Source organism: Solanum tuberosum, unplaced genomic scaffold (genome assembly GCF_000226075.1).
Source record: "Solanum tuberosum cultivar DM 1-3 516 R44 unplaced genomic scaffold, SolTub_3.0 scf00258, whole genome shotgun sequence".
NCBI lineage: Eukaryota > Viridiplantae > Streptophyta > Magnoliopsida > Solanales > Solanaceae > Solanum > Solanum tuberosum.
In genome coordinates this window covers 99,538-110,973 of record NW_006239179.1, presented here as the reverse complement: position 1 = coordinate 110,973, position 11,436 = coordinate 99,538, and the positions used below count along the sequence as shown (strand labels likewise).

Genomic DNA, 11,436 nt, shown 5'->3' with positions numbered 1-11,436 from the left:
TGTGTTCTTGTTGATTGCTCTAAAACAGGCGAAGAGATGAGTGTGAATGGGAGTAATGCAAGTCAAATTGGGAACAATGACAATGATGACATCGAATATTTTCAGGATGTAAATGTAGATCAGTTGGGAAGTGTTGGTGCCATTCGATTTCCTCCAACAGTAGTCAATACGATGTTTCATATGACCAGTACTATATTGTAGATGTTGCAAATGAAAGGTATATTTGGGGGACTTGCTCATGAGAACCCTCATGATCACATTTGCAATTTTATGGATGTGTGTGGATCGTTCTCCTTCAAGAACATTACTCAAGAGTCAGTATAACTCCGGTTGTTTCCCTTTTCTCTAGTGGGTGCATCAACGAAGTGGTTGAACAAACTACTAAGAGAATCTATCACTTCATGGGATGAGATCACAAAAGTGTTTTACGTAAGATTTTTCCCTCCCTCGAAGATGATTAAGTTGAGGGATAACATTTAGAACTTCAAGAGGATTGATGGTGAGCATATCCTTAAAACGTTGTTGAGAATTTGCTTCTCCAATGTCCTACCCTTGGGTTGCCAAACAATGTTCTCTTGCAATAATTCTATCATAGTCTTGACACTATTAACAAAGGTGTTATCGATTAACTTATTCAGGGTGGTACATAAGATAACCTTTTGTTGTGGCATCGACATTTCTTGATGTGATGACCAAGATTAATCGAGCATGGTATACAAGGGAGGATCATATGTCTCCTTTGAATTTTTAGTTGACGAGAGAGAAATTGGACAAAAATCAAGAGCGTGCTGAAAATATGGCCAAGATTATGACCCAATTGGGTTTATTGTTGAAGCACGCCATGATACGTGGTAAAAAGGTTGTGACTTCAATTTGTAACAGTAGTGGGTTTAGCACATATGAAGCACAATTTAGGACCATGTACAACAAAGAGGTAAATTTTTTATCGTACCAAGTTGGGGGTTCTCGTCGGAGCTATCCAAGGCCATGTGGGAATCAAGGTCGTAAAAGAGGTCGTGATGATGGTTGGAGAGATAGGGAGTGAGATTGGCATGATAAAGGTATGAATTGGAGAGAAAGAGATGGTGATCGAGATTTGTATGTGACTCCTCACGATAATCCCAAGCCCAAAGAACAAGATGTCGATCCTGAGAGCTTTCTGACAAAAGATATTCTTGATCTTATCCTAAACAAGGTGGAAGGATCGAACAAGGTACTCAAAGAAATGAAGGGTGATTTCTCCGCATTAAACCAAATGGTTACCTCCCACTTGGTGTCTATAAATCAACTTGAGACCCAAATGGACCAGATTTCAGCGCATTTGAATCCAAGACCAAAAGGGGATTTCCCAAGTGATACCATTGTGAATCCGAAAAATCTAAATGTACAATGCATGGCCGTTGTAACTCGGAGTGGGTAAGTTGTGGAAAGTAATCCGAATTAAAGAAAAGGAAAATCAGTTGTGTTGAAATGATGAAGAATTAAAAAAATAAAACTCCAATCGGGTTGATGATGCACTGAAAAGTGTTAACCTCGGTAATGCTAAAAAGTCAAATGTGGGGGTTGAACCTCTATTGGTACTAACAAACACTACCCAAAGTTGGTCCACCATTTTCTCAAAAGTTGAAAAAGAGGGATGAAGACGTAAAGTTCCAAAAATTTATGTCCGTCTTCAAGATTCTTTCCAAAAATCTTCCCTTGGTAGAGGCATTTTTAGGAATGTCAGGTTATGCTAAGTTTATGAAAGATTTGGTCACAAAGAAGAGAAGCATGGTCTTTGAGACGATTAAGGTCTCCCATAGTTGTATTTCTATTATGACAAACAATGTGGTTGTCAAGAAAGATTACCCAAGGGAATTTACCATTACTTGCAATATCGGCATGTTTCAATTTGATAAAGCATTATGTGATTTGGGGGATAGTATAAACTTGGTGCTCTATGCCATTTTCAAAAAACTTTGGATAGGTGTGCCTACGCCTACTACTATGCATCTTCTCATGGCTGATCATTCTATCAAGCGCCTCGTTGGCATTCTTTATGATGTTTTGGTGAAGGTGGACAAATTCATATTTTTGGCTGATTTTGTGATCCTTGATTGCGAGATTGAAGCTGAAGTTCATATTATTCTTGGTAGGCCATTCTTGGCTACCGGGAAAGCTCTTGTGGATGTGGAAAATAGTGAATTGATGTTTCACGTAAATGGTGAGGAAGTGAATTTCAATATTTGTAAATTGATGAAGCAACCGAGTGACTTACATGTGATATCAGTTATGATATAATTGAAGAAGCGGTTGCTAGTGTGAGTGAAGTCTCATGTGTTGGTGAATCTTTGGCTGCCATACTCTTGAACTTTGATGGGAAGGAAATTCAAGATTATGATGTAGTGGTGGCTGCTCTATCGGGTTTAGATTCTTATTCTAAGAGCCCTTTGAAACTTGATATCAATTTGAAGAATAGAGAAAGTCCTCTTGCAAAGCGATCTATTGAGGAACCACCAAAGCTTGAATTAAAGGTACTTTCACGTCACCTTCGTTATGCATTCTTGGGCAACAATGATACTCTTCATGTTATTATTGTTGTAACACCCTGGAAACTAGTAGGCTAAACTAGAGCTTAACGTGAAGGTTAGAGTCGTGAATAACTCCTCGTACTTAAAAATGAAGGGTTTTGGGTTAGAATGTCAAGGTACAACTCCCCAAGGACCAACCAAGGGTCCTTGATGAGGACCCTAGCAGACTGCCCCAAAAAAGTTCACCTACAAAGGGACCCACACCCTATAGCGGGGCCCACGCCCCATGGGTGTGGGTAAATCAGTGTTTCAGACCACCACCCACGCTTGACCAGCACGCCTCGTGGGTCCACCCACGATCTGTGGGCGTGGTCTCGTGGGTGAGGCAGAATGTTTGTTTCAAACGGTTAAGTAGGGGCTTTATGGAACTTTCATGAATTAGTTAAGGGTTAAGTGGTGTCATTTTAACCTCATTTAGAACAACTACATATAGACTCTAGACCTCTAAATTCATTGATCCTAGTCATTATTTCAACTCACCAAAAAGAAATCCAATTCTCTCAAAGAAATCCTCTCTCTAAGAAGAAGAAAAAGAAGAAGGAGCAGGAGGAGGAGGAGAAGAAGAAGAAGAATAGTAGTAGTAGTAGTAGTAGTAGTAGTGGTAGTGGTAGTGGTAGTGGTAGTGGTAGTGGTAGTGGTAGTGGTAGTGGTAGTGGTAGTGGTAGTGGTAGTGGTAGTGGTAGTGGTAGTGGTAGTGGTAGTGGTAGTGGTAGTGGTAGTGGTAGTGGTAGTGGTAGTGGTAGTGGTAGTGGTAGTAGTAGTAGTAGTAGTAGTAGTAGTAGTAGTAGTAAGAAGAAGAAGGAGCAGTGGTAGTGGTAGTGGTAGTGGTAGTGGTAGTGGTAGTGGTAGTGGTAGTGGTAGTGGTAGTGGTAGTGGTAGTGGTAGTGGTAGTGGTAGTGGTAGTGGTAGTAGTAGTAGTAGTAGTAGTAGTAGTAGTAGTAGTCATTATTTCAACTCACCAAAAATAAATCCAATTCTCTCAAAGAAATCCTCTCTCTAAGAAGAAGAAGAAGAAGAAGAAGGAGGAGGAGGAGGAGAAGAAGAAGAAGAATAGTAGTAGTAGTAGTAGTAGTAGTAGTAGTAGTAGTAGTAGTAGTAGTAGTAGTAGTAGTAGTAGTAGTAGTAGTAGTAGTAGTAGTAGTAGTAGTAGTAGTAGTAGTAGTAGTAGTAGTAGTAGTAGTAGTAGTAGTAGTAGTAGTAGTAGTAGTAGTAGTAGTAGTAGTAGTAGTAGTAGTAGTAGTAGTAGTAGTAGTAGTAGTAGTAGTAGTAGTAGTAGTAGTAGTAGTAGTAGTAGTAGTAGTAGTAGTAGTAGTAGTAGTAGTAGTAGTAGTAGTAGTAGTAGTAGTAGTAGTAGTAGTAGTAGTAGTAGTAGTAGTAGTAGTAGTAGTAGTAGTAGTAGTAGTAGTAGTAGTAGTAGTAGTAGTAGTAGTAGTAGTAGTAGTAGTAGTAGTAGTAGTAGTAGTAGTAGTAGTAGTAGTAGTAGTAGTAGTAGTAGTAGTAGTAGTAGTAGTAGTAGTAGTAGTAGTAGTAGTAGTAGTAGTAGTAGTAGTAGTAGTAGTAGTAGTAGTAGTAGTAGTAGTAGTAGTAGTAGTAGTAGTAGTAGTAGTAGTAGTAGTAGTAGTAGTAGTAGTAGTAGTAGTAGTAGTAGTAGTAGTAGTAGTAGTAGTAGTAGTAGTAGTAGTAGTAGTAGTAGTAGTAGTAGTAGTAGTAGTAGTAGTAGTAGTAGTAGTAGTAGTAGTAGTAGTAGTCATTATTTCAACTCACCAAAAATAAATCCAATTCTCTCAAAGAAATCCTCTCTCTAAGAAGAAGAAGAAGAAGAAGAAGGAGGAGCAGAAGGAGGAGGAGGAGGAGGAGGAGGAGGAGGAGGAGGAGGAGGAGGAGGAGGAGGAGGAGGAGGAGGAGGAGGAGGAGGAGGAGGAGGAGGAGGGTAAGGAGGAGGGTAAAGCTAGGTCAAATTCCTCCAATCTTCCAAGATTTGTGAGGGCTTTGTATTAAAGGTATGATATATTATTCATCCATAGATTCTTCATCCATGGAGTCCCCTAGTTATTCTATAATTGTGAAGATAAAATCCCCAATTCAAGTTTGGTTCTTCCAATAGTATGGGTTATGTTGATTATGAATCCAATTGAGTAGATATTGATTGTTTATGATTTAATTAGTAGTGAATCATGTTATTGTGATTAAATTACATGTTTTCTATGCCTAACCCTAGTCTAATTGATGTAATTAAAGTAATGTGGGTTTATGCCTTAAGAAGGGAAATTGAGGATTTAAAGATAATCTTCTAGCGTTGATGATATGTGTAGTAATTGCTTGAGAGTATAAGTATGTAGACATGAATTGAATTATATTAAAGCATTTATGATGGTTCATGATTAGTAATGTTTGACATTTAGCCTTTATGATGATATATGACTAGAATTGCTTGAGAATGAAGCATATGACTAGAATCTCTTGTGATCTAGGAGTGTATGATGACTATAAGAAGCAAAGCTTTGAGAATAAGACTTGTATTTATGAATGTTGGGTTCTAGGGCTTTGAGAGTAAGGCTAATATGATGAACTATGAATGTTAAGGCTTTGAGAGTTAAGCTTATATGATAAGTGTAGATGGTAGATGGGATTGTTGTGGAAGTATACCCACATAACCTATATTATGAAGGTATGAGACTATGCATGCATTATAGAACCTATGTAGATGTTTTAAGAACATTTTGAGAGTAAGTTGTCAATGATTATGATAGTTATGTTGTTTTGCTTGAAAAGACATTCTCATGAACACATATGAACATTAATGTGAAAGGTTTTCTCACATAGAATGATTCTAGGTTGAAAGGCTTGCTCACCTAAAATGAATCAAAGCATGTTTAGTTATGTTATCTTGAAGTTGTGTTATGAAATCCCTTCATTAATAGCTTGACTTGGTAAGACTAGACCATTTCATGGTAGCATGAGTAGGAGATCTCATGGACTAAAGTGGTACTTAGTATGGGTGGGATTATGGGGTCTTATCCATGCATTGCACAAGTATGACTTGAAGCTACTTATGAGTTATCTCTCTTATATGTTGTATGCTTACCTTGGATTGTCGCTATAGTTGTGTTCCTTGATATAGCTTGGACTTGCATATGTAAGGTGCTTTCCATGGTAGCTTGGTCTAGCATAAGTTAGTGTTTTCCTTGGTAGCCTTGAATTGGTAAATCATAACCCTTCATGAGCAATGACTTGCCTTGGACTGGTAAAGAGGTACTCTTCCATGACTAGTATGAATATGAGGGACAAGTCCCTAATCTAAGTAGAATGTATATGATCAAATAAGATTACTTCAAGGAAGTATTGTACGTATGTTTTGATATGAGGTTTACTTGTATGATGTATGCCTTGTTTGGATTGTTGCTTGAAAGGCCCTTCAAATACATGTAGGACTAAAGGTGAATGTTCCCTTGTTTATGAGAAACATGCTAAGGATGAGATCAAAAAGGTGATAAATATGAATGGGGACCTATAGTGACTTGCTTAGCATGGGTGGGAATATGGGGTCTTATCCATGCATTGCACAAGCTTGCCTTGAGGTTACTTATGAAGTGTTTCTCTTATGTCATGCTAAACTAGATGCATTGATTATGCCTATGACTATGTTATTATCTCTTAGGCTTATAACCTATGTCTTATGATGATGTCTCTTATGCTTATGACATATGTTGTTGTCTCTTATGATTTTGATATATGTCTTATGTTGACTAATGCCTCTATTATGCTTATGTTACTGATTATACTAGCTATCATATTTAGTACATTTTGTAATAACACATACTTTTTCCTACACTCTTATCAAATGTAGGGTCCAGAGATATTTAGTTTCATCCACGTGGCTAGGTTCCTAGTAGAGCAAGGAGTTCAAGACTTGGTCAGTCCTCATAGCATCGAGGATTTGATCACCTTTCCTTTATGTCTTTCTTTTATGTTGAGAACTATTTTATGGGTTGTGTCCCAAATATATTCATGTTCTAGATGGTTTGAGACAAGTGTAATAGACTTCTGCTTTGCTTTTATAAAAGACTTTGATTATATGGAAAGTGTTTTAAAATTTCCGCACTTTTCTATTATCTTATGTTGTGATATGATAAGTGGCTTGCATTGAGTCTTTCGGGATTCTCTGTGTCATGTTACATATAGGGGTTACCCCTGGGTCGTGACAATTTTGGTGGATTTGATTGAATGGCAAGTACAAGAACTTTTTAGTGTGTTGAAGAGGTTTAAACTATTGGGTGGACAATTGCCGACATCGTGGGAATCCCTCCCGATATTTGTACTCAGAAGATTAAGTTGGGTAGTGATTGTATGCCACGATTGAACATCAAAGGAGGTTGAATCCTTCAATGCAAGAAGTCATAAAGAAGGAGATTATTAGGTGGCTTGATGTAGGAGTTGTCTACCCTATTACAGATAGAAATTGGGTTAGTCTCATTTAATGTGTTTCGAAAAAAGGTGGTTTAACCATTGTCCCTAATGACAAAGGGGAGCTTCTGCCAATGCCACCGGTTACCGGTTGGCGTGCATGTATGGATAACTAAAAACTCAATGCATGGACCAAAAAGAATCATTTCCCAATGCCATTTATTGATCAAATGCTTGATAGACTTGTGGGATGTGGATGGTATTATTTCCTAGATTGTTATTCTGGCTATAATCAAATTTCCATTGCACTAAAAGATCAAGAAAAGACAACTTTCACATGTCCTTATGTGACGTTTGCTTTCAAAAGAATGCATTTCTGGTTATGTAATGCACCAGCAACATTTCAATGGTGTATTCTCTCTAGTTTCTCCGATATGGTAGAGGATTCGATGGAGGTTTTCGTGGATGAATTTTTGGTTATGGGAGATACAATTGAAGCATGCCTTGAGCACATTGGTAGATTTTTGTCACGATGTGTCGAAACAAACCTTGTTCTCAATTGGCAGAAATGTCATTTCATGGTTAAGGACGGTATTGTGTTGGGGCAGAAAATTTTGGGAGAAGGCATAAAAGTTGATCAAGTAAAAGTTGAAGTTATTGTCAAGTTGCCTCCTCCTATCTCGAGAAAAGGTTTTAGAAGTTTCTTGGGTCATGTGTGTTTCTACCGGAGATTCATAAAAGATTTCTCTAAGGTAGCTCTTCCTCTTTCCAAGCTACTTGAAAAACAAAGAATCTTTGAGTTTGATGAAGCTTGTGTCAAGGCATGTTTGTGTTTAAATGAGAAGCTCATTTCAGCTCCTATCATTGTTGCTCTAGATTGGAGTATTTCATTTGAGTTAATGTGTGATGCGAGCAGTGTAGGTTCGGAGGTTGTGCTTTACCAATGCAAGAGAAAAAAAATTCACCCGGTCTAATATGAAAGCAAGACTTTAAATGTAGCTCAAAAGAACTACACCGTCACCGAGAAAATGAATTATTAGTCGTCATGTATGCTTTCGAGAAGTTTCGAGCTTATCTTTTGGGGACTAAAGTACTGGTAAACATAGACCGTGCCACAATCCATTACTTAATGGCCAAGAAAGATGTAAATCCAAGGTTAATTCGATGGGTAATTTTGTTACAAGAGTTTGACTTTGAGGTCACAGATCGAAAAGAGTGTGAGAACCAAGTGGCAAACCACTTGTCGAGGCTTGAAACAAATATTGTTGTTTCCAGTGAGAAAGATATTGAAGAGTATTTTCCCAATGAGTCAGTGATGGGTGTGTCAAATTGTACTCCACCTTGGTATCCCAATTTTTTCAAATGTGGTGTGTGGGATTCTTCCTGATTGGCTGATTTTTTACCAAAGAAAGAGGTTTCTTTTCAATGGGAAGAAGTACTTTTGGGATGAACCTTATCTATTTCGGGACTGTGTACACCACATGATTAGAAGGTCTGTTACAGAATTTAAGGTAGAGGCTACTCTTAATGCTTGCATGCATTACCAGTGGGTAGACACCATAGTGGAGTACATACAACACCAAAGGTTCATTAAAGTGGTTATTATTGGCCGACATTATATCAAGATGTGAACTCTCTTGTTAAGAAGTGTATGGAATGCCAAAAGCAAGGGGGAGTATCGCGAAGGCACGAATTACCTCTCACTCATATTTTAGAGTCAGAGTTGTTTGATATTTGGGGAATCACTTTCACGGCCCTTTTTGTGAGTATTTATCGAAACAAATACATTTTGGTAGCCGTGTATTACACCAAATGGATAGAGGCGGTGGCCTTATCAAATAATAAAGGGAGAAGTGTGGTCCAATTCCCCAAGAGGTACATTTTCAATAGGTTTTGCTCTTCACGTGCAATCATTAGTGATGGGAGTCTCATTTTTGTAATCGTATGTTTGCATCATTACTAAGGAAGTATAGAGTCAAGCATAGGGTTGCTGCCCCTGATCATCCACAAACAAGTGGGCAAGTTGAGTTGTCAAACCAAGAAATCAAAAGAATTTTGTCCAAGACAGCCAATTCAAATCAAACTGATTGGTCCCAGAAGTTAGATGTTGTTCTTTGGGAGTATAGAATTGCATTCACAACTCCAATTTGTATGTCCCCATATCAATTGGTGTTCGGTAAGTCTTGTCATCAGCCTGTGGAATTTGATCATAAGGCATTGTGGGCCTTCAAAGCCCTGAACTTGAATTGGAAAGATGCATCAAAAGATAGAGTTGATCAACTCCATGCATTAGAAGAGTTTTGGCTTTGTGCATATGAGAGTTCAGCCCTCTATAAGGAGAAAATGAAGAAATGACATGATGCCAAAGTCCTTCATTGAGAGTTTAAATTCGGTGATCTGGTGTTGTTTTATAACTCCCGTTTAAGACATTTTCCGGGTAAGGTCAAGTTGAAATTGTCGGGACCATTCAAACTGAAGATGGTGTTCTCTAATGGGGCAATAGAAGTTGAAAGTGCGGATGCGTCAGTATTCAAAGTGAATTGACAAAGTTTAAAGCTATACTTTGGAGAGTGCCTAAATTCAATGGTGATTGATGTGGTGTATTTGGATGATGATTGAATACATGTCCACGTCGTGCCACGACGTTAACTATGGCATTTATTAAGAGGAAAGCCAAGTTTTAGTTTTTTTGTTATTTGAATAACGTTTGTTGGATGTGCAGGTTGTAGTTCATCTCTTTAATAAAGGAAATTGGGTGAGGGGATGGTTTAATCGGTGAGTCGTTGACTTGACCCTTTGATCGCCCAAATGCATCGCAAAAGGGAGGTCAAAAATGAGGAAGGTTCTGTAATTTTGGGCTAGCTCACAAGGTGAGTCGTCGAGTTTATTTGGTGGCCTCAAGTTTCATCACCTTTCTCTCCCTTTGGAAGGCCCAGGTTCTGTAAATTTGTGCGAACTGATGTCTGATCGGTGAGTCACCGAGTGGCTCGGTGGTGTTCGAAAAACTCAGCGATTAGCATTCTAATTGAATAGTAATTTCTCTTCTGATTTTTTGTTTCATTTAAATTTTCACCCTCTCATTCATTGAACCTTACTCTCCACCCAATTATTTTAGTTTCTATTTTACATTGAGGACACTATTTAGTTATTTTGGTGGGGTGAAGGTATCTTGATACCTAGCCTCTTGATGTATTTTGTTTTTATTTTGCTGTTTTGTTGCTTTTTGTTTGAAACTTCTCCATGTTGCTTTAAATAGTGAATGTTGGCTTTGATTCATTGGTATCTATTTTGCTTGTTTGATCGTGAATGTTACAAATGTTCCCTTGAACATTCTAGTATCAGTTGTGGTCAATATCGATGACTTGAATAGTGCTATTGATGGAGTTGTATAAGTAATGTGTGAACTCTAAGAATCTCATTGTGACTAGTTGGGTTGTCGAAGTGAGTCTTGAAATGATCATTGCACGCGAGTTTAACTCGTAGATTTGTGATCGATAATTGTGTTGAGTGCCATGTGTGGATGATGATACCTAGAACTTGCCTTCTTGGTCGAATTAACTTGTATTGGTGAATAACGGAAATGATCTTACTCACAAATTATTGAGAGTGAGGCTAACTGATATACCATGGTGTTGCAAGCTTGTGAGCGTGTGAACCTAGATTGGCACCATTTGAGCCGAAAATTTTCTTTGGATGAAATTTGAACACAAATGGTCGTATCCTCCTCACCTAAAACTTTCATGAAGTATTGTTTTGTTTGAATAGCAAACTTAGGCCAACAACCTAAGTTGGGGTGTGGTAAGAATGAGTAAAGAAATTCATCCTGGAAGGAATGTTTGGAAAAACTATGGAACCCCTCCATATAAAAAAGGTTAAATGAGAAAAAAAATAAATAAATGATGAATTTGTATCCATTGTGCAATGTTGTGTAAATAAAAGGGGTGTCTGATGACCTAGAACAAATTTTTTGTGTGCTATGAATAGGCCAAGGATGAGTTGTGACAATTAAAAGATTGAAAGAAAAGGAAAAGAAGATAAATTTGATCCATGCTTAATGACGGTAGAAGTTACTAAGCAAAAATGATCATACCGATACCCTCAGCCAAATAACAAGCCTTGAAACACCTTTTTGATATTGCATGAGCTCAGTGATGTGTTTGTTGGAAAATACAGGCAAGCCTATGGGTAAAATCATGTATGTTTTTCTCATTGGGAGTTTGAGAATTGATTTCTATTCCTTAATTCTAATCCTTGATTATCTTTGTGAGAGCATGGAATCATTCTTGATGTGAGGGCATTTGAATACTCTTGTTGAGCATGAATTTGCATTTAGAGTGAGCATTGTGATCTTCAACTCTATTTGATGATGGCTAGTCATAGTTTGAAACATTTTGTGCACAATTAAACATTGCATGTGCAGATTGAACCTTGTGCACATTCATGTTGAGTCTCAAAGAGCTCT

The 11,436-nt window shown here is 37.9% G+C and overlaps 1 protein-coding gene across 1 annotated transcript; it reads left to right on the top strand.

Annotated features, from left to right (window-relative positions):
* Window positions 1–1,719: 1,719 nt before the first annotated feature.
* On the top strand, window positions 1,720–7,948 carry LOC107062673 (uncharacterized). The gene is made up of 3 exons (XM_015313567.1): window positions 1,720–2,203; window positions 2,287–2,513; window positions 7,541–7,948. Exons 1-3 carry the CDS (start codon window positions 1,720–1,722, stop codon window positions 7,946–7,948), a joined length of 1,119 nt encoding a protein of 372 aa, XP_015169053.1.
* Window positions 7,949–11,436: the final 3,488 nt, after the last annotated feature.